The 23,102-nt window shown below is 29.2% G+C and overlaps 3 protein-coding genes across 4 annotated transcripts; all 3 read left to right on the plus strand.

Annotated features, from left to right (window-relative positions):
- The first annotated feature begins 1,892 nt into the window (after nucleotides 1-1,892).
- Nucleotides 1,893-6,848, plus strand: LOC105640106 (uncharacterized). The gene is made up of 5 exons (XM_012224332.4): nucleotides 1,893-2,378; nucleotides 2,853-2,923; nucleotides 4,809-4,914; nucleotides 5,170-5,302; nucleotides 6,465-6,848. The coding sequence occupies exons 1-5, from the start codon at nucleotides 2,302-2,304 to the stop codon at nucleotides 6,630-6,632; spliced, it is 555 nt and encodes a 184-aa protein (XP_012079722.1). The 5' UTR covers nucleotides 1,893-2,301; the 3' UTR covers nucleotides 6,633-6,848.
- A 2,634-nt stretch (nucleotides 6,849-9,482) lies between these two features.
- LOC105640104 (RING-H2 finger protein ATL7) lies at nucleotides 9,483-14,571 on the plus strand. Of its 2 annotated transcripts, none has more exons than XM_012224329.4 (4): nucleotides 9,483-10,386; nucleotides 10,498-10,580; nucleotides 13,018-13,469; nucleotides 14,036-14,571. In XM_012224329.4, exons 1-4 carry the CDS (start codon nucleotides 10,162-10,164, stop codon nucleotides 14,038-14,040), a joined length of 765 nt encoding a protein of 254 aa, XP_012079719.1. In that variant the 5' UTR covers nucleotides 9,483-10,161; the 3' UTR covers nucleotides 14,041-14,571. The 2 variants fall into 2 exon arrangements, with proteins under 2 accessions (XP_012079719.1, XP_012079720.1); XM_012224330.4 differs by having other exon boundaries at nucleotides 9,488-10,386; nucleotides 13,018-13,442.
- Nucleotides 14,572-18,807: 4,236 nt separating this feature from the next.
- Nucleotides 18,808-20,766, plus strand: LOC105640103 (phytolongin Phyl1.1). The gene is made up of 2 exons (XM_012224328.4): nucleotides 18,808-18,943; nucleotides 19,339-20,766. Exon 2 carries the CDS (start codon nucleotides 19,702-19,704, stop codon nucleotides 20,536-20,538), a length of 837 nt encoding a protein of 278 aa, XP_012079718.1. The 5' UTR covers nucleotides 18,808-18,943; nucleotides 19,339-19,701; the 3' UTR covers nucleotides 20,539-20,766.
- Nucleotides 20,767-23,102: the final 2,336 nt, after the last annotated feature.

Below are 23,102 nucleotides of genomic sequence, written 5' to 3' on the forward strand. Positions count from 1 at the left end.
GTCTCTTCCGGCCATTTTTTCGGCTTGATATCCACCCAATCATAGCCCAAAACTTAGCGCTTTTTATATTTCTTTTACGATTTTGTTGTTCTAATGACTCTGTAAAGCTTTGGGTTTTTGTTGGACACATCTATGGCTATGGAAGAAGATAGAAAAACATTAAATTTTTATCTTTTTAATTTTGTTAACTTGCTACTCTAATGGCTTTGTAAAGCTTTTGGAATTTTGCTAGACATATCTATGGCTGTAGAACAAGATAGAAAGAAAAAAAAAAATAAATTTTTATCATTTTACTTTTTAACTTACTGCTCTAATTGCTCTATAAAGCTTTCGGATTTTTGCTGGAACACATCTATGGCTATGGAAGAAGATAGAGAAAACAAAAAAAAAAAAAAAAATTATCTTTTTATTTTTTAACCTATAACGAAGTAGATATCTCTTGTGTTTTGATGCATGAATCTTATTTTTGTAGAAAAATCAGATGCCAAAGGCAGGAAAATTAATTAAAGATTGGATTTTCGAAGAATGAGTTGAACAAGGGCATTTTGGAAAATTGATATATTTCTCTCTCCTTATTTAATATTTTCTTTTGGCGGAATGCATAATTTTCCCTTTGAATTATCCTTAAATTGCCATTTGTGCTCCTCAACTTTGCGGAGGACCGCTTATCCCCTTCGGTTGCGTTTTTTTAACTTTTGTACCCTAAACAAATTGAAAATTTGTGTGAAATACACTCCGTTGACGTACCATAAGCAGTTGATTTGCCATCAATTTATATACCATGTTAGTTTTCAGATGTACAAGAAATAACGAGAAAGAGAAAAAGAGAAAACGAAAAATTAAATAAAAAGAAAAACCTTAACTCCTCTTTACCATAAACTGAAATCCCAAATTGAGAGGAAAATAAAAAATCTCAAGCCTCCACCTTGTTGAAATTCCTTTCTCTCGCAAAATACAATTATGATTTAACTATATTGTTTTTTTCTAGAATTAAAAAAAAAAGAAACATAAGAACATAAAAATAAAATAAATCAAATTTAAAAACACAAACAGATTTTAAACTTCAAATTAAAAAGTGTTTTCTGTGATGAAATCAACGCTAAATCTAAGATAAAATATTTCATAATACCAACAATATAATCTAGAGAATATAAATACCCAAAATCAGATCAAGAAAAAAATACAAATTGAAAAAAAATATCATACACACCTGCATTAATAGTTTTGATTTTATTAACCATAAAATCATTAGAACAGGTTGGTTTGGTTTTGATTATAGAGAAATAGAGGAGGAGGAGAAGAAGAAGAAGAAGAAAAAAAAAAAAAAAAGAAGAATGAGATAGATCAATAGAGAGAATGAGAAGGAGAAAAATAGATAGAGAAACTGAGAGGAGAAAAAGAAGAAGAGCGAGATAGATCTGTTGAGAGAATGAGAAGGAGAAAAACAGAGAGAGAAACTAAGAGAAAGGATGAGAGATGAAGTCATTATGATTTTAAGAATGTAAAATCATGTCGTTTTTATCACACTGGACAAAATTTAAGCGGTTTACACTCTTATTTGCATTTAGTTCACGTAGTTTTTTACAACATGCTAAGGGGTATAAAAGCTATAAAAAACACAATTTAAAAGGAAAGCGGTCACATAAAGTTGACAAGCACAAATGACATTTTGAAAAAGTTAGGGAAAATTATGTATTCGAGATTTTTTTTTTTTTTGAAAGTTAACGTGAATTTGGGTCAAAATAGATGGAAGGACCTAAATATGACACGAATTGTAATTTAAGGACATGAAAGTTATTTGTTAATAATAGGAGGATATAAGTGTTAATTTGATTATAATTTAGGGATCACAAAATACTTTACTCTTGTATTTATTTGTGGGATCTACCTTTCATTTGAATCTGCGAAACAGAAAGTAATAGCTTCTATCTCCTCTTAACTGCACCTCTCCTTCCTCAGATGACGACTAAATAAAATTCCAGTGTGCCAAAAATAAATAAATAGAATAAATATATTACTAGTAAAAGACAAATTCAAATTCATATTATATTTATTTAGTATTTTTTTTTCTGAGATTTGTGAATCCAAGAAAGGAATCTCTGATCGTTTTCGTAATCTGAGGAGGAGGAGGAGTAGGGAGACAGATAAAATACCAAAAGTTAAATTAATTTGTCTTTTTGAGGATTTAGTGAGGGAAGCTTAAATTGTTTCTTTCTGAATTTTTTTTTGCTATTCCAATTGAAATAAATAACTCGATTTCAGAGAAAGACCAGTGGAAAATTGCTCCATTTTCATGTTAAAATGGCGGTTTCGATGATGGGACTGAATGCTTGGTTTAAGAAGAAGATCCTCGATCCTCTCTACCTAATTCTTAGCAGGTTTTATCTTTTTCCGATCTTTTTCTGTTTCGATAGTTCTATTTTTCCTCTTCAATTGGATTTTGAATATATTGATGCATTAATTTAAAGTTTGATCAACTTGGAATTATTTATGCCTAATGGTTATGTTAATGGATGATTTCTTTTTCTGAATAATATTTCCAGTCTGTTCTGAACATGAAAATTTCAATTGTAGAATAACTTTTTCTCGTGGAGTAATATCTTTCAAGATACTGATTTTTGCGAACTCCGTAATTTTTGAGTGCTTGAGGGTAGAATTTCTCAAAAAAAAGAAAAATTTTCAAAATATTCCTTTGGAGTGATTATACTACCAATTTCTGGGCAGGCCGTAGTTGGTAAGGCTAGGATTGATTTTTCTTTTTATGTTAGGTTGTAGCTGTTTATTGTCGTTTTATTTTTCTGTTCAGAAAAGTTGTTGGTTTAGTAACTATTTGCTGTTTATGCTTTTTGCAGGGGTACAGAGCCAAAGCAACTGGCATTCTCTGCAGCTCTTGGATTTACTCTGGGAATATTTCCGATATGTGGTATGGAATTCTTAAAACCAGTTGAAAGTATTAGTTTATATTATTATTATTATTATTATTATTATTTTAAATCTGAATTGATTAGAAGTTCCAGAAATATTTGTTGGTGAGGTAGTGCTACTGTGCCTCATGTTCTTTGTTGCTTGAACAAACATTTTCTCTGGTTTATTTTTTTTTTTAATTTTTTTTTTTCCTTTCCTCTTTCTGGTGATGGGTTAGTTTCATTGACATGCCTTTCTATGGCCCTTATCGATAGATATGCTTCAGATATTCACCAATTTGGATTAGTTGTTAGGTTTGTAAAGAGACTTCATTTTGAATGTGAAATTGATGAGTTGTTCCATTAGAGTTATGAGCAACTCGATTCCAGGATTAAGCTCTTCTTTAAGTCCTTTCCTTGACAGCTGAAATCATGCAACATATGGAATAGAATCGAAAGTGGAAACTAGGGGGAATCAAAAAGAAAAGTAAGTACTAGTGAAAAGGTTCTTTAATGCTAATTATGAATCCTTAAAGAAAGATTTCATATCATTTCTCTCAAAAGTAAAAACTTGGAAAAGGGATTCCACACACAGGACAGGACTCATGCAAATGAGGACTTTTGTTGGATTACTTCTTATAAATATATTAAGGTTTGATTTTAGTAACAATTGTAGCAGTGAAGTTTATTGTGGTAGCTTCCACTACTTGTGGGCAGGGAATCTTCAGGTCTCATCAGTTTGAAGCTTGATAGCTTCCTTTGCTACTTTGTGCCTGATTTATAATTTCATTGGGGGAATCTATATCACTGTCACAGTGCTCAGTAGAGACCATTCTTTCAGCCATGTTTCTGTAAACGTTTGTCTATTCAAAGTGGTTTATCCTTGAAGTAATTCGGTTTGACATAAATTGAAGAAAATAATTTGCTTGCAATTGGCTTCCAAACACACAGTTCAACAGTAATTTATATTAGCTTTCTAGGATGCAGCTCCTGAGTGCTTTGTTGTTGCACACTTGGTTCAGACGGGGAACCAACATCATGAAAACAGGTAGCTTGCCAAATGGTTGGATAGGTTCTGTAAAAATGAACAAAAATTACAATTGCATTATAGAATATTATCTGTGTCTCTACTGGCTCTCAGTTCTGAAGGTTCTTGCTTCTGCACCCTACTTCTTGTTGCAATTGTTATCTTTGACCAACCAATCTGAATTTTTTGGGCGTTTCTCATTCTATATCATCTAATACGTGAAAATTTTCTTCTTAAATGAACCCCTTAGTAATCCAATTATACAAGACTGGTTTATGAGATGACAGTTCTAGCTGTTGTTTGAATAATTAGTGCAATTGTCATATGCAAGGAATGGGTGACATTCTTTTTCCGTATCTGGAAAAACATCTGTTACATGACAATAATGGGGATAGTCGCAGGCAATAGTATGGATTATGAAGGCGATGATGAACACTATATAGATTGTAAGTTGCTCCCTCAATCCAGTTTAAGTGGAAAACAGGAATAGAGTTCCTGAGAAAAAATGGCTATTAGTTGTATATTATGCTGGTAAAAAATGATTTTCTATAAAGCAAATATGAATCCGTTGGAGTATTGTGCAATTGCAAATTAAATAAATATGCCATGACAAATTGTGATCTATAAGCTGGATGTCATACAAGACCCTAATCTTGTGATAGTTTATACCATGAATATTTTTTGGGATTCCTTCTTTTCTGCGTTATGATTTTAGGTGCTTGTCTTTGATTATCTGTGGCAAGTTTAAGTGGTTGTGTGGATTGGCCAATACTAGTAATTACTACTGCTTGTGTTATAAAGATTCTAATTCTTTGGGAAGATAAGACTTACTAAATACAACTAGAGTTTCTTGAATATCCTGACGTTGTCATTCTCAGGGGTCACTGTTCTGCTGTGTGCGATGGCTATTGCATTGCTTGGGCCTCTTTCCCATGCTCCAACTGTGATGTTAGCTAATTTCATTGCAACTCCTATAGAGTTGAGGTATTTTCTGCTTCTACATCATTGTTGCTGACTTATCTTTATCATGGATGCTGAATATGAGTTTTCAGTTTTTCATTTACACAACTGAAGAGATGTTGTGAAAATGTGATAGTATTTGATGCTGGACAGCTTAATTTTCTTTCACAGTTTTCCAATTTGTTAAAATTTTTAACTGCGGTGTTCAAGCATGTCCACATAGTACCTCACGCACACAAAGTTCATTTTCTTATACTGAATCAATTTTTTGCTTTCAAGTCTTGTGGTACCCTTCTTGCGCTTTGGTGAAGTCATCTCTGGTGGATCTCATTTTCCATTGACATCTGATGCTTTGAAGAAGGTTTTGACTGGCCAAGCTTCACATGATGTCTTAATAAGCATTGCCCATGCAGTAAGTAGCCAAGTTGAGACATTTAAAATCCATTCTTCACTTGCTTTATCTCAAATGTGCATCTTCAGTATTCAAATCTGCTTCCTGTTTCTCTTACTTATTTATTTATTTTATTTGAACCATCCTCTTCTTCCCTCTCCTTATCTAAAGCAAATGCTAGCAAAACCACTGACTTGTCATTTCTTTTATGGTTTACATATCATTGTATGTTGCTACATAATCATTTTGTGTAAACTGCACCTCAGAATCAGGAACTGAATTAATAAATCCAAACAATTTGAAGAATAATATTAGAACTAAATATTTGACCCCTTAAGGAACTGTTGGTGGCAGTGGCAGTGGCAGTGGCAATGCAGAAGATGGCTCTAATATTTTGGATTAAATGGTTGTGTACACGGAAAACGATGGGCGGTTGATGAGTAGACTCAAAGATAGGTCTTTTACGGTTTAAAAACCTGAAGGCGTATAGAGTAACTGTTATAGTTGATACAAATTCTGTTCAGCTGGTGAAGATTTTAAGGAATCAATAAATTGGATGAGATTGCATACCAAATACATTTTTAATATTTCTCTGTTATAGAATGAGGAAGCAATGTGCAACGAGCAAAGAGTTCAGATTTCCATGCAAATTAAAATTGTGCAAGGAGATCAAAAGAGAATGAGGAGACTAGATCTATTAGAAAAATAAGAAAATGGAAATCTCAGGAGCGCAATATTCGTGTAATTTAGCCCTGCTTCTTTGATGTTCTTGTATTTCATCTCTTTTGAAACAAGAAAATTGAACTTTAGGCTGCAACTCGTGTTGCTAGCACAGCGCCTTTATTACCAGATACATGAACATTAGTTTCTGATGCTGAACAAGGCATTATCACAACATAAGAAATACTCCCTTGCTAACAGACAATAAGGTCACTGATTATTCCAATCTGAGTGTATGAGCTTTGTTACTATTATCTTCCTTTCATCATAAAGTTCCTAGTCAAGCACAGAGGCTAAATTACAAGGCTCTTTTGTAGGTACTCAAGCATGATAAAAATTCTTTAGAGATGTCATGACACTACATAAAATCTCTTGTTCCTATTTTCTTTAACATGATTGTCATTAACTCGGATATTTATTCATTCTAATGAACATTCTGGTTAATAATGCATTGACTTTGCAGTTACTGGGATGGCTAGTTGCAGCACCGTTTATTTTGGCGGTACTCAGCATGCTATTTTTTCCATTTTTCAAGGTATTGGTTCGCAAGTTCACCTCTGTTCCATTAAGCCCAAGTAGTAAATCATCCAATTCATTTACAGAAATCAAGCTTAAGGTAAGAGATGTTTGATTAACAATGTATAAGCATCCAATTCCTTTGATCATCATCATCTTCCTCGGAAGGAAAAGCAGCGACTGATTAACATAATTATAATCCATGTACATAAAACTTAAAACAATTTTTTTTTCTGTATATAAATGTTATGTTGTTGTATTCCATTTGATCCTTGTATGTTATTATGAAATTATGATTTCTTCAATATTATCAGAGGCATTTATTTATTTATTTATTTTAGTTAGGTCAGTAATATAACTTATACTCCTAGTTTTTAGGAGGAAAATAAAAATTTTAATAAGACCAATAACATAAACTATTTAAAATTTATATATAATTTTTACAAGTTATAAATTTCAGTGGGTCGCTTGTCCAACTAAATATAAGTTAGCTTCTCACCTGAGGGATACTAGAAGTGGACATCAAAATTTGCATTGCCATAAGGATAAGAATCAATGGCTACACTCATCAACAAATAAATAATTCATTTGTAGTTTAGACTATGACTTGCTATAATATTCTTATAAAAGATATTTATGTTATGTATAATATAAAGTCAATGGCATGATATAGACCGTGTTAAATTTATTAGAGAGAATAAAAAATAAAACCCATGTTGGTTGGATATTTGAATGCTAAGAAAAAAAATAAAAATAAAAAGAAAAAGAAAAAAGAAAACTCATCAAGGTGAATGGAAAATTTAGCCAACAATTGTCCGTAGAATATTAGTGTTTAGGGCTCCAGAGAGTAGATTATGAAACGCTACTCGCTTTAAATATATTAATAAAATACAATACTCTATATAACTTGGTTTAGTTGTTGAAGTGCACTAAATTCCATTTTGGTGATCTCAGAACCGAGTCGTAGAGTTAGCATCTTAAAGAGAGCTTTTAACGTAATCATTCTTCGCCCCGGAAGGGATTGGTATTTCATCTATCTGTTAAACTGGAGGTAAAAAAATGTTAATAAAATAGTTGACAAACACTAATAAAACAGCCAGCGAAAAACTGACAACTGCTAAATGGTTAATTTTACCGAATACGGTAAATATTAGGTATTTAAAACCTAAAATGAGTAGTATTAAAAGGATTTTATTTGAATACGCAAAAATAAACGTATTTTCCATAGTCATGTATCGTGCAAGTGAGCAAATAGCTAATCTACATCTCAATCAATAAAACGATTTTAATCTATAATTAGGTTGCAATTAGATTAAGATTAGGATGGCATGAAAAGACTAATTGGGAAGATGGAAGCATGTTACCTGCCTAATAAAACAATAATATGGATGGACAGCTGGTATGTTGAATTGCAAATATTAATAACTTTTTTTAGCTAAAAGAATATCCTAAAAAATATCCTCTCACACTAAGAAATTAAAAATAGAAAAAATGAAATGAAAAAATAGCAATTTTTTTTATACGGATGTTATTTAATCGGTATCTGTTTTAACGGTCCACAAATTTAATTAATTTCCGTTCGCCTTCGGAGGCAAAGGTGCTTGCCAAGTAATTCATCTTGAAAACCACTCTATGTTCTACTATAAGTAATTATAGTATTAATTTGAAGGGTAGCTCAATAACAAAAACCATTTAAAAGAATTAAGAAATCTATAAAATTACCGGTTGGAGCCTCTCTAGCTAAAATTATACGAAGAACTATACCATACATATAAAGGTAAAATTAGAAAAAAAAAATAATTTGTCCATATCTAACATAGACCAGGCTTATACACGCAATTATGAACCAAATTAATAAAAAATAAATTTAATAAAATGAGAATAATTTTAAAAATTTTTATTTTAATTGGTTTAATCGATAAGTAAGTATATGGATCTAACATAGACCAGGCTTATAACTAATAATAATTATTATTATAAAACTTAATACAAACACATGATTCTTGAGAGCATTAAATTATGGAATGTGGGAAAATAAAATAGAGAGAGACAAATTTGACAAAGGAGGCGTTTGATTAGATAAGGATTAAGTTTGCTACAAATAATCTCCGCATAAAAAATCTTAAAGATATAGACTTTTAACATATTTTATTTAACTAATTAAAACATTTAATTTGTCACCTAAGCTAAGGATTGGAAGCCTATCATTTACATATTAATATTATACCGTGAAAACGATTTTACTTTCCTATCATACAACAAATCTTTGTATTTGACCCTTTCGAATTTTGGTCATCTTTTAAATCATTAATAAATATTACTCTTGGTGATTTATAACTGTTTAAAGAAATTTATGTTTTTATTATTTATACACCAAAATTATTTTGAGTCAATAAATATTTTTTTATTGAAATTATTAGTAAATTTGCTGGACTCGCTATAAAATACTATTCTTTTCGTGTATTCATACTAAAACCATCAAATGAATTATTTTTATATTAAAATATTTTTCGTTGACTGCTTATTAGTATGAGTTATTTCTTCTATTGTATTAAAATCGTCAAATTGAGTTTGTAGTTTAGTGCAACATTCTCTTTTCACGAGATGAGAAATATTAGATTAGTAAATAGTTTTTTCAAAAATAATATTTTTATCAAAATCCCCAGTTTAATTAGTGTAAATCAAATAAATTGAAAATTTTAAAACGAAAATTAAATCGATTTAATTTAAATTGAGATAAATAAATTAAATTTTAAAATTAAAGAGAAGTATGGATAACGCAAATAAAATTGTTATTATAGGTTTAATAAGTGTCATTTCACATTAAATTAATTTCTGAAAATAATAGAGTGTATATATTAATTCGATATAATTCAGGAGTCAAATTATTTTTCCTTTCAAGTTTCAACTATATAGTTATTGCTACCTTTCTTCTTCTTTTTCTTCTGTTCTTTTTCGTTTGCACATGCCAATTTCTTTCAGTTGTTAGTTTTGTCTTCCTTCTTCTTTTACCTACCTTATTTTTCACTTCACCTCCTGAAAGGCTGAAAACGTTTCTTCTATAGTTAGAGATATTTTTCTTAAAATATACCAAGCAGTGAATTATAAATCATTACCTACCTAACCTTAATTTTTCTTACCTGCCTGTACTGATCTTTCTTTCTTTCTTGCAGAACTCAAAGGGTATTTCCATTTCTTTCTTTCTCTCCTTATTCCACAGCTTTTCTTTTTCTTTGATCTAATTTATTCCTTTCATTGCTTCATTCTCTTGGTCCATAGCAGAAGAAAGTTTGGATTTCTTTTTTCCTATTTGGGTTTATTACTATTTTTCTCATTTTCCCATTTTAAAGTTATTTTCTTGTATTTTTCACTTTTTTCTCATCTGGGTCTCCTTCAAAATACTTGCATTGTCTGTCTGATCTTTTTAGTTTCTACAACATTACAAACTGTTGACAGCTGCAGACACTATAAAATTACCTCTCTCTCTTTCTCAATTTGACTTTTTCCATTTGGCATATTCTCTTCAGATCAATTTCTTTTGAAAGTGTCATTTCTGATCTGGGTGTTTTAATAAAACTTGCATATTTCATTTGAGATTTTAATTTTGTGTTCAATAATTTAGTGAGTCCTGTATATTATTGATAATGTCTCATTCCAAATCAGAGCCTCCTAGTTGTTGCTCAACATTGTCTTCTTCTTCAGCTTCTACTGAACTGAAGCTATATCAAGCTTTCATCTTTTCTGTGCCAATTTTCTTCACTTTCATTCTCCTTTTATTGTTCTACTTGTTCTATCTTCGCCGTAGAAGAGTTGATTGGGCCTCTCTTCGAATGCGAGCTAATGTACCAGACAACAACGATATCATTAGAGTAAGATCTTTCATTTTAACAGCTTTTTTTCTGTTAAATTAATGTGATATTTTAATAAATTTTTATGTGTTTGTGTTTATGTTTATATCTTTATTGCTTGTGGTTTAACAGGCTGAATTGGGTTTGAAGAAAGAACTGAGAGAGATGTTACCCATTATTGTATACAAGGAGAGCTTCTCTGTCCGAGAGACACAGTGAGTGGAGTTCCCTTGTTTGATTTATATTTTTTATTTTTAAATTTCTAATCGTTTGCATGCTTATTTGACTATTGATTATTTTATAAGGTGTGTCTATCTATTGGATGTGGGATTTGAATTTCCACGCTTCTTTGCCAGTTTTTATTTCCATCTCCTTTTAAATCAGAATGTATAATTTTTTTTTTCTTTTTTTTTATCAGCATATGGTAATGATTCAAATTACCTGAGCTTTTATTTTTTATTAAAGAAAAGGAAAAGACATTGGATTCCTAGTTGATCATAATTTTTAGAAGAATCAGTTGTATTTCCTTTTTGGATTCCTAGCTGATTATTATGTAGGCTGAATTAGGTTTCCTAGAGACTGGATCCTGTAGATACAAATGTCACTTTGAGTTCTGTTTAAACAAGTGAAACAATCATTAGAGAAAACACTCTAATAATCTTGTAGGGGAGATTCTATAGTATTTATTTTGCTACATTAAACAAAGTAAATAACCAACCTCTGTAAAAGCTAATAAAAGCTAACTTTAACTTGGAGACTTGACTGGCTTGTTGAAGCAGGCAAAATTCTGAACAACTTCTTTATTTTCTTTTTCATCAAAAAATTTGTTATCTGGAATATGCACATACCCCTTTATATTTTTCGATTGTAATATATCATTCTATAGTTGAGAACATTTGCTTGATAGTACTGTAACAATTTAATGTCAATAGACTGTTTATGGCAATCTTACTACTTAGCTTCGAATGATTTTGTTTATTAAGTTTTCTATCGAGTACTATTCATGCTGTGGCATCTCTAATGAAGAATTTCGTCCAGGATTTCTATGGTAGCTTCATCAATGAAATAGAGTTAGGCAAGACAAAAGACAGGAATTTTATCGTTAGGAATAAGTTTTGATTGTTATTGTCAGATTCTGCTGGTTGAGGGATGATATCTTGCACCAACATATCAAAATCTTTCCATATATTACTGCTATTTGAACTAATAAGGACTTCTTTTTAAGCCTGTTAACTGTAAAAAAGTTCCTAAATTTTTTCATTGGTATTATTATTTGCCAGTGTTGTTTCTTTTCTGGAATATTGCAGGAAAAATGATTCTTTGTCCTCGCTCCTAAAAATAAATAACTTCTAATTTTTTATTAGGATCCTATGAGACCATTTTTCATCAGAACCATTATTTATGCGAAGATTATGAAATAGCATATTATTATTAGACAATGCATGGACATCAAGATAGTTTACCCTAATATAATGGCTACCTGTGGGAAAGGATGTATGCCATATGCTTTATATCTATATTACTGAAGTTGGCTGAGACTTGAATAATGGTTAGTTTACATACTATACCCTCCCTTATCCCCTTCCCCACACGCCCCCCCCCCCCCCCCCCCCCACACACCCCCAACACATACACATGCGTTGGATCTCAAAACATTTATATTTTTTTGGTTATAATTTTTTTTTATTTGCATCATACTTGATCTGATAGATAGTGACAAGTTTATATCAATTGAATAAAAAAATTGATTTGTGGAGTATTTCCTGTGCTGCATGAGGTCTGACTTTGTTTTAAATTAACCCTTGGAAATGTGAGGGCTTCATGACTGTTGAAATCAGTTTTGTATAACCAAAAGAAAACTTTAGGTATTTTAGTTTATGTGAATATTATATCTTGTATATGAATATAATTTTGTGACAGAATCAATGTTCTTTTCTTGAAAAGAAGTTCAAAACCTTACCAAGTTAATCAATGTTGATTAATTCATTTAAATTTCTGAACATAAGACTTGCATGAATTATTTTTATGATAGTTGTTGAACTGTTATTTCATTAAGTTATCATGAAATGACATTGTTCATGCTTCGGTGGTCTATGTTGACCTAGAAGTTGTGGACTTCAACATTAAAATAATGAACTAAGATATATTTTGTTGCATTTAGTAACATAATACCAGACTGCACCTTAGTTCTTTGAATCCTATGGCAAAAATGGAACTAAGTTTTCCTGGACAGGATCTAAATAACCTAAGTTATCACTAAAATCATAGTTAAACATTAGAAGATTGAATCTCATTTTCATTGATTCAGTTTTTCTTTTAGCCAGTTTCTTGATGTCATAAAAAAGCTCAATGCGATACTAAAAGAAGCATAATCCTTGTACAGCTTTGTGGTTAAGCATGGACTATGTTAACAAAAGTGCCAAATTTGTTACAGTACACATACATAATGAATTCTAGGCATAAATATACTATATGACATGCTTGTTTTTTTGGGTTTAAACCTCCAACTTTCTAGACCAAGAGCCATACACTTGACCGCTAGACTACTAGGCCTTTGGCAATTTAACAGATAAATTCATATATTAGGTCATAGAATTGTTCCATTTCTAAGCTTTTATATTATCTAATGATGTGCTTGCTTTATAATTATAGATGCCTGGTATGCTTAGGGGACTACCAAGCGGAGGATAGGCTTCAACAGATGCCAGCTTGTGGTCACACATTTCACATGGAATGCATTGACCGCTGGCTTGCCAATCACAGTACCTGCCCTATCTGCCGTCTTTCCCTCATTGCATCTGCTAAAGTTCAGAGTGAATCGCCAAATGGTGAACAAGTAGAAACTGGTCAGGAATCTTTTGTGGCAGGGAATGGTGGTGAAACATCTGTTCAATCAGGGCCAGAGTCTTCTGAAGAGTCACAATCTAAAATCCCTGAACCAAAGAATGAAGACTTGAGGACTGTCCATAACACTGTTGAGGAAGACAGAAGAAGTCCTGAATGTGCTGATGAGGGGAGAGAATCTGGAAATATGAGAAATGAACCAGAAGAGCATGAGAACAGCAGAAGATTTTCTGGTAAATTGAAATTCCTTTTTCTACCAGGTTTGCTTATTTTCTTTGGCTATTCTATTTTGGGAGATGTTTCCACTCATAATTTTTTATTATTCGACCAATTCGAATTTCACTTTAAATCATGACTGTGGTTCTGGAAATTAAAGCCAGAACTGTTTCTTTATATGCATAATCATATTGGTCCTAATTATGTTAATATGTTTTAACCCCATGTTTGGTATAAATGAATTTGAAGTATAGAATTCATTTACAAATGCTTAGAATTATGTTCATTTTTGTTGAATTCAATGAGATTGAATTTATCAGAAATGAACATTTTTTTTTTTTCCGTTTGTACCAACCACGAAAACATGGAATTTTAAATAAATTCTATGAATTTTTGTGGAATTTGTTTATACCAAATAAGCCTAAACTTTTAATCAATATTTATGATAAAGTTTTGGATTCTTATCGCCTATCCAGTCTGCAATGCTGTACAAGAATAGGCCTAAGTTCTTTGTATTTCTAGCAAACAATTAAGTCTTATTCTTAATTGGAATAGTGTGGGCAATCTTCAGTTATTGAAATCCTTCTCTTTATCCCTTGTGCACTTGCAGTGTAATCTCAGACAAGAACCGATACAATGGAGTTGACAATGCCTTCATGAATCTATCCACTATCATGCTCAAAGCTCTCGAAGCAACAAGTTGAGTTGCACAAGACCTGGAAGATGATGTTCAGATTGCAATTGAGGTCCTTCTTTTCTTGAAGAAGAGAAAGTAATCATATGATCAATGACCGACCAGCGTTGCATCGGGTGCTACGAGAGAATCATTCCTTGATGCAGCTTCACGAAGGTATCCTTGCGTTGGAAAGAATAATTGGTGGGTGTGATGAGATAGACAAATGGCATTACATATAGTTGCTATTGTATTGCATTACATATAGTTGCTGTGATATGTTGGTTGTATGTACCTTTGTAAATTGTAATTTAGTTATGAATTGTGCATGTAGTATAAAATTGAACAAGAAGTGATCATGTCTTATGTTTTGACAATTTGGATGTAGTTGGCTCATGTTAACTGATTTTTTTTTTTTTTTGAACAAGGCTCATGTTAACTATTGGATCTAAATTCTCCCATGTTTTGTATAATTTGCCGAGTGATGAAGTCATGTTAGATAAATTCAAAGTTGATAGTTGTTTTCTTTTCTTAACAAAAGCGGATTTGGTAGAACAAAATTTGCATGATAAAATTGTGATTTACCTTTTCAATGAGGGAGGCCATTTCTGATACTGGCAGCAAGTGAGTTTCACGTTGAAATAAAAATTAAAGTTCAGCCATTAAAAACTAAGTAAAAAGTTTGATTACCGTTAGTACAGTTTACCCACATTGATATATATATATATATATATATATATATATATATATATATATATATATATATATATATATATATATATATATATATAGTGGAACTTTACCCATATTGATATTAAATTAAAAAAAAAAAAAAAAAAAAAAAAACCCAATTAGCAAGACTAGATTTGGGTTCACAATGTCAGTTTTACTATATCAATACTATATATAAAAGTGTAAATGAAGAGAATAATGGAATTACCTTTATCACTGTTAATGAAATTTAAAATGTTCTCAGATATTTTAACGATGACCAATTAAAAAATTAAAATTTATTAGTTGATTAGATATAATTTATTTTTAAATGTATTTTTTAATAAATATATATGATAAATAAGACATTTGAAATATTTATATTTTATTTTTTAAATTTATTATTTATTTGACTTCATTTTGATTATAATTTAAAGTATTTTATTTAGGAGGGAGATAAACATAGAAAAAATGTATTTTTTTATTAATACTCTTTTTTCTTTATTTTTGTATAATTTGATTGGATATATTTTTTAAAAATAAATTTTCAAATAGAATAAAATTTTAAATATATATTTTCAGAATTATATTGCATATAAATATTTTGATATTTAATTTTTTTAGTTTTTTCTATAGAAAAAATAATATAATTTCATAATAAAGTGGTTTACATGAAAATATTTAATTAATTTTTTCTTCACTTTCTTTTTCTTATAGACAATTATCTAAAATAAAAATAGTCTCCTAATAGTTTTTTTTCTTATTATAGAAAATAATATGTAATATTTTCTGTTATAATACTCTTAGAAATAATCAAATTATGCCAATAAAGGTGAAAAAAAATTATAAAATAATAAGATTAATAAATGTTTAATTGATCTAATAATTTATGTGAAATTTGATATTTCTTTTAATCTTCTCTTTATATATATATATAATAAATACATATAGATAATTCAGCATTCAAAATTTTAAATTTTATCTTCTTTAAATTTATTTTTTAATAAATATATATGATAATTAGACATTTGAAAATTTTTATATTTTATTTTTTAAATTTATTATTTATTTAATTTTATTTTGATTATAATTTAAAGTATTTTATTTAGAAGGGAGAAATTTTTTTATTAATATTCATTTTTTTTATGTTGTTATAATTTGATTGGATATATTTTTTAAAAATAAATTTTCAAATAGAATAAATTTTTAAATATAAATTTTTGAAATTATATAATATATAAATATTCTGATATTTAATTTTTTTAGTTCTTTCAATAAAAAAATAATATAATTTCATGATAAAATGGTGTATATGAGAATATTTAATTAATTTTTTTCTTATAGACGATTGTCTAAGATAAAAAAATAGTTACCTAATATTTTTTTATTATAGAAAAGAATATGTGATATTTTTCTTTTATAATATTCTTAGAAATAATCAAGTATGCCAATAAAGGTAAAAAGAATCTTATACAATAATAATAATAATAAATATTTAATTGATCTAATAGTTTATGTGAAATTTGATATTTTTTTTAATCTTCTCCTGAATATATTTATGTGAAATATATATACACACGTTTAATCATTTATTCCATATCAGATACCTTAAAATAAAGATAGAAAGAGAATGATAAATAGTAAGTAGAAAGGAATTGTACAATATACTTTGCCTACTTTGCACTTAGTTGGAGTTATTTAATATGTTCAAAAATATTGTTATTAGATTAATTAATTAAATATTATATTAATTAATGGTCTAAGATTTCTCCAAAAAAAGAGAACTTATATTCTTTTGCAATTTTAGCTATGTTTTTTAATTTTAAGGATATTAAAACTGATATAGATTAGTTTTTAGTTTGCATGGATAAGTTGAAATTTTGTTATTCGATTTTTTTTTTTTTTTTAGTGAAAGGCTTAAATTGACCAACCTAAAAGTGCATATAAAATCAATTGAACTAATTACGTTTTGAACTATATTTAATTTGAGACTATTTTCATTTTGAAAATTTATTTTAATTTTGATTTAATTCGGTGTCTTTTCAAATTAAGGTGCTTGTATATGCTCACCTACCTAAAATTAGTTTTAAAAGTTATCCATCATTTTATTAAGTAAAATCACTTGATTAAAGATTGTGAAGCAAAATTTCTTTACAATATTATATATAATGATTTTCTTATTTGGTCAAACATGTAAAAAATTAAAATTCTTATAATTATTCACAATTTCTATAAAATATTAACAATTGTATTTGAATCTTATTTGGTCTAAATGAATTCCATATTTTATATATAAATTCATATTTTTTTATATTTAATATAAGTAAAAGTTTACTGAGTTTAAATTTTTTATTTATTAAATTGATTATATTTGAATTAATTTTTTTTTAAAATTGATAAACTTTATAAATAATTTTTTAAATTTAAAATGTACAAATTATTAAAATCAATGATTTTAAATATAAATTATCTAAGCTCTAGTAGATTTAACTTGATTAAAATATTTAATTTATTTTTAACTATTTATGCATCCACAATAAAAAGATGAAGTTTTAACATTAAAAAGATATACACAATATAAGAGAGAAATTTTAATAAATAGTTAATATTGTATATGAAAATAAACAAATATAAACTAAAAGTATCAGACGAGCAACAGTGCAACGCACGTCGTAAAACAACTCGAATATATTTTTAAATATTTAATTATGTTTTTATTATAATTTAAAACATTCTATTTAGGAAAGAATTAAAAAACAAAAAAGTAAATTCTTTTATAATGTTATTATTTTCTTTATGTTTGTATAATTGATTGGATATATTTTTTAAAAAATAAATTTTTAAATAGAATATATATAATTAAGCCTTTTAAAATTTAAAATTTTTATTTTTTAAAATTTATATGTGTGTGTGAAATGATGAATAGTTGAAATTTTTAATTTTAAATATATATATAATATTTTATTATTATATCTATGTATCTATATATTTTAAAACGTATTTATTAGGTAATATTTAGATTATACATATACAATTATAATAAATTTTATATAAATAACTATATAATAAAAATCTAAATGATATAAAATAAAAATTATAATCAATATTTAATATAAAAAAATGAGTATAAATAATAAGTAAAAGTAAGTAATGACATAAAGAATTGAACGAGTACTAATAATAAATATAATCAACATGCAACACACGTTATAAAAAAACTAGTGGTATGTAAATATAAACATGTAAATTATTAATGAAATGCATTTATAAAATAATTTATATTTTGATCCTATCTATAATCTATGATATTAATATTAATATATATAAAAGTGAGGATAATGAGGGAACATTGAGATTTGTAATAACCCTACTAAATTCATATATTAATAAAAATATCTTAAAGATTTCAATCTAGTTGAAAAAAATAAAGGTAATATTATTTTTTATTTAAATTAAAATTCTATTGATTAAAAAATAAAATAAAAAACAATTAAAACATATTTAATAGTGTAAATTTATTTTTATTGTTCTTTTATACACAAATATTTTTCAATTAAATTAATAATTTGTGTAAGATAAGTGATTTAAAAGTAAACAAAGTTTTGAATGGACTATTTTAATAAACTATATTTTATTAAAAAAAAAAAATGCAATCTTAGGATGGTTTTGATAGTTGACACTCGAGAGATGTTAAATTCAAAACCTTATGGAGTTGAATTAATGTTAGAAAAAATATTTCTAACTTTTGAATTATATAAATTTATTTATTGAGCGTATATTTTTTAATTATATATTATATTGTATCTATGTAATTTTTATTCAAAAGTAAAAATTGAAAGCCATTTAATTTCAAATAAAACAAGAAAAACAAAAAAGGGTAAGAAAGTAATTATGTGAGAAGTTGAACTAGGAAGAAAGCAAAGTGATTGATTGGAGGGTCAAACGGTCAACCCCACTACGGTAGAAAATTAGAAAATCCATACTAATACTAACTGTACCCTCTGCATAACATAAAATCACTCTTCTTTATTTTTAGTGTTTTTGACAATTCGTATTCAAAGAAACTTTCTTCCTCTTTCTCTCTCTGCGGACCTAAGTTTCCTCTATTTTCAAGCCTCTGAGAATACTTCACAGGTAATTATTCATTCCTTCCAGGAAGTTATCTTATGATCTGCTCGAATTTTCACTTTTTGTTTAGTTTACGCTCTCTTTGCATGTGTTTTGATCTTTTCTCTAGATTTCTTGGCTTCCAAACAGTTTTCATTGTCATTCTTTATTTTGACATATACTTCGTGTTGGTTAGCTGGATCTTTAACTTTATTTGATAATTTTTATTGGGATTTCTCAGAATTTTGAATTTGTTTTGGAGTTTCAGTTTGCGAGTCTGTTTTTGTTTATATGCAGATTGTATTTTTGGATAATGTTGGCTGCTATGCTTTTCATGGAAAACCCTAAAATTTGAGTGCATTTTATAGTTTATTGACCTTAAATGAGATTTTAATTTATGGGTTTGCTTCCAATCTTGACAGATTACGAATTTGTAATATGATGGTCGCGTTGCATTCAAGTACAATTTAGCTCTGCTTGCTAATTTTGGTGGGGGTCTGAGAAAGGAATGAGGGACTTTTTTCTTGACTTTCAATACTTAGCTGAAGGACTCTCTTGGTATTTATTGGAGGCTTTTGACTTTGTTGCTGATGAATTTCTTGCGTTATGTTTGATTTTTGCCACTTCCATTGAGGAATTTATTGGGTTTCTATTCTTCCAAATTGTAGTCTTTTAGATTCTTGGTAATGCTCATTGATTGAATTTGGAAATTTGAGTTTATTGATGGACTGTAGAAACAAGGGGTAACTCAGGTTTGAAAACTTCTGGAAACTAGTCTTAGAAAGATGGGTTCAATTCAAAACACTGTTCATTATTGTAGTGTATCTAGAGCAAATCGAACATTGTATGTATATAATGGGGGGGATCGTGAAATCGAGAATTTGGCGGCATTGTCATTGGAAAGGACTCCTGCATATCACAAGTGGTATTTTGAGACAATTGGCAAGAGGACTTTTGGGTTTTTGATAGAAGATGGCTATGTTTATTTCACAATTGTTGATGAAGGTCTTGGAAACCCAGCTGTCCTTCAGTTTCTAGAGCATGTGAGAGATGAATTTAAGAAGGCGGCTAGAAACGGTTCAAGAGGAAGTTTTTCAGGTTTGAGCTCTATCAATGTACAAGAACAGCTGGTGCCTATTATTCGCCGTTTGATAACTTCATTGGAACATGTATCTCAAAATGGGAATGATTGGAATGCCAAGACTTCCTCATCTGACAATTCCTTCCTCTCTCCATCGCCAAGTGATGCAAATGGACAAATTGAAGTTCTTACCTCCACTAAAGCTCCTTTGTTGGGGAAATCTAACAAGCAAGAGAAGAAGAAGTCAAAGGATCATGTAATTGTAATGAGGGATATCGAGTTGGAGGAGCATAGAAAATCCTCTGATAGAGGAGTTAAAGTTGACTCAACTTCATTGGATTCAAGTAATCAAGTTGGAGTAGCTTCTCCAATTTCATTGCAAAAGGACTTAGGTTCAATGAGGATTAGGTCGAGCTCTCAAAACATTCGAAAAAAGTGGTGGCGCCAAGTAAGGATTGTTCTTGCAATTGATGCTGCTGTTTGCTTGATACTATTCATAATTTGGGTGTCAATTTGTGGAGGTTTTGGATGCACTCGTTGATCCTAAAATTGGAAACTTGATAGAGTGCCTATAAACGAGTATATAAGAATCAATTTTCCCTCTGTTAATCAATGGATGATATATCAACATCAACCTCACGAGTTAATTTAAAATTCTGCTACAGAGGTATGTGCTTGAAATTAGACAGTGGAAACATATTAACAGATTGTCCATATAGTTCAATAGCTTTTCTGGTATATACATGAGAATTTTATATGTTTATCTAGATATTCGTTGGAGTGCTACTATGCTGCTTCTTGTGTTTATGCTATATTTCTAGTTATAGATACGTTATCAAAAGTGGTGTATCTAAACATTTTTAATACAAGCCTCTTCTTTTTCATGTATAAAAGTTATTTATTGAAACATAATTTGTGAACATTTTCTTCTGCTTACTGCATCCTTGACGTGGAACCCAAAGGAAATGATTTCCTAGAACCCATAATCCAGTGGATCAGATCAAAGATCAAGATAAATTCCTCTCTATGGCACCCCACGTTTATAAGGAAACGGAAACACCAATAATCGAGTAAAGGTCTCTATGACATCCCATGTTTATAAAAAAACGGAAACACCAATAATCGAGAAAGAGAATTAGATAAACGCTATAACGAATTGATAAGTTTACCTAATTCTTGATACAATTAGAGGAAAACAATTTCTCACAATCACTCTAAGTAAAATGACATGCAAACCATGAACAATTTTGTATTTTAATTTGATCAAAAGTTGTGTTTACAAAGAAAACAAAAGGTTTTTATACTAAAAACTAAACATAATTGGGCTATCCTATGGAATAGACCCATTAACAAAAGGCTTGGTACCCATTAACAAAAGGCTCATACAAAGATAACAAAATGGGCTAAGCCAAATAAAGCATTAAGGCATATGACACGTCCAAGTGAGGCCCTAGCACCCCCTGGGCATGCTTCCTAGCATCCCTGTGCTACCAAGAGGTAGACTCCAGCACTCCCTGGGCGTGCTACTCAATTAGTACATGCCTCCAACAATGTAAGAAGCCTAGACGTGCCTTCAAGTCCTACACAACACTTGTTAAACACTTGGTCATGAAGCTCTTGTGAAACTTGGTCATGAACAAATGAGGACATAACTGCCCCATAGTGCTTGGCACGGCTTTGTGTAATTGGCCCACTAGGAAGTACCAATGGATCTCTTATGTTGTTCTCCATGCTTCCATTGGTGAGTGGTGGTGGATCCGTATCAATCTTACTTTCTTTGTGTTTTCTAACCATTTCTTTTTGACTGATTATGTGAGATAGCATTTGCATCATTAGTTTAGTCTGTATTCGAAGAATTAAATTTGGAAAGAGAAAGCAAAATCGAAGACAGGATTTAGAAATGTATGAACTTGAAGTTCACAAATGCTATATTTGGATAGAATGATTGTTTTTTGATTTAGTATTAGTTTCTAAATTCATTGAATGTGGCAAACTCTTTTGAAGTAGATTTAATACACTCAAATAGGGTATTTCATATTCATAAAGCTAAATCAAGTTCATGATTGTCATCAATCAAGGAAAATGTGTGCATTATCAAATTCAAATTTCGCATTTCAATTTTTCTGTCCAAACGCAATATAAAGGAGCATGTGGATTGTATGGAGAGTATAATAAAATCTCATGGAAATGAATAATACATATATGTTCATTTTGTGGACATTTGATGATCAAGTTACACCCATGTATGTCTTCTCTCTTTGTAATGGATTGATAACTATAATGTTTTGAGATCGAGTTGCAGACCTGTTAAAACTTTTGGAATATGAATTGGTATAATTTTGTGAGAAATAGGCAAATGTTCATTTCCCAAAGCATGGTATATTAGGGATTGACTTGTTCATACATGATACAAGGATAGAGGACTCGGATAGAAGGTTGAATGTGCAAGGCAGAACTTGCATTAGTCACGAGTCTGTACAACTTGTGGCCAGCAATTTCTCTTCTTTGGATCTTTGATTTTTTTTTTTTTTTTAATTTTAAATTTTGTGAGTTGAAAGGTCTCGGATTCAGATTTAAAAAGTTTAGGTAGAAAATCTCCAATATCAAAAACCGCTTTTTTTTTCCCCTATTGGTGATGCTGGGCAGTATAAGAGGTACAAAGTATGAAGGGATTTGGATCTAATAGAATGTATTGTCGGGGCGTTTTCTACGTTGCCTTGATGGAAAATCAAAACGATCAAATTTTTATAGTAAATTAAAAATTTTAAATACATAATAATTTATAATAATTTAAAATATTTCATAATATTCTGTAAAAAATAATTTTTACAAAATAATAAATATTTTCACTAATATTTTGTAAAAAGATGGATGTTTATTGTGAAAAGTGATAATTTATAAATCATAAATATGATTGTAAATGTATTATAATATTTTTAAATATCTTGTAGAAAATGACTATTTCTTGTAAAGTTGGACTACAAAATAATAGCTATGATTACTAATATTTTGTAATAATTCTCAATATTTTATACAAAGTTGTTTTTTTTTTTTTTTGAAGTTGTCAGATTACACAATAATAGTTTCAATTGCAATATTTTGTAA

This window comes from Jatropha curcas, chromosome 9 (assembly GCF_041381405.1).
Source record: "Jatropha curcas cultivar XTBG-Jc1 chromosome 9, XTBG_Jcur_1.0, whole genome shotgun sequence".
In the NCBI taxonomy this organism is placed as follows: domain Eukaryota; kingdom Viridiplantae; phylum Streptophyta; class Magnoliopsida; order Malpighiales; family Euphorbiaceae; genus Jatropha; species Jatropha curcas.

Bases quoted from the DNA above. Each gene is read 5' to 3' on its own strand.
- LOC105640106 (XM_012224332.4), top strand. From the start codon at position 2,302: ATGGCGGTTTCGATGATGGGACTGAATGCTTGGTTTAAGAAGAAGATC. The intron at 2,379-2,852 runs GTTTTATCTTTT...TGCTTTTTGCAG, and splicing joins CTCTACCTAATTCTTAGCAG to GGGTACAGAGCCAAAGCAAC. The intron at 5,303-6,464 runs GTAAGTAGCCAA...TTGACTTTGCAG, and splicing joins TAATAAGCATTGCCCATGCA to TTACTGGGATGGCTAGTTGC.
- LOC105640104 (XM_012224329.4), top strand. From the start codon at position 10,162: ATGTCTCATTCCAAATCAGAGCCTCCTAGTTGTTGCTCAACATTGTCT. The intron at 10,387-10,497 runs GTAAGATCTTTC...GTGGTTTAACAG, and splicing joins ACAACAACGATATCATTAGA to GCTGAATTGGGTTTGAAGAA. The intron at 10,581-13,017 runs GTGAGTGGAGTT...TTATAATTATAG, and splicing joins TTCTCTGTCCGAGAGACACA to ATGCCTGGTATGCTTAGGGG.
- LOC105640103 (XM_012224328.4), top strand. From the start codon at position 19,702: ATGGGTTCAATTCAAAACACTGTTCATTATTGTAGTGTATCTAGAGCA.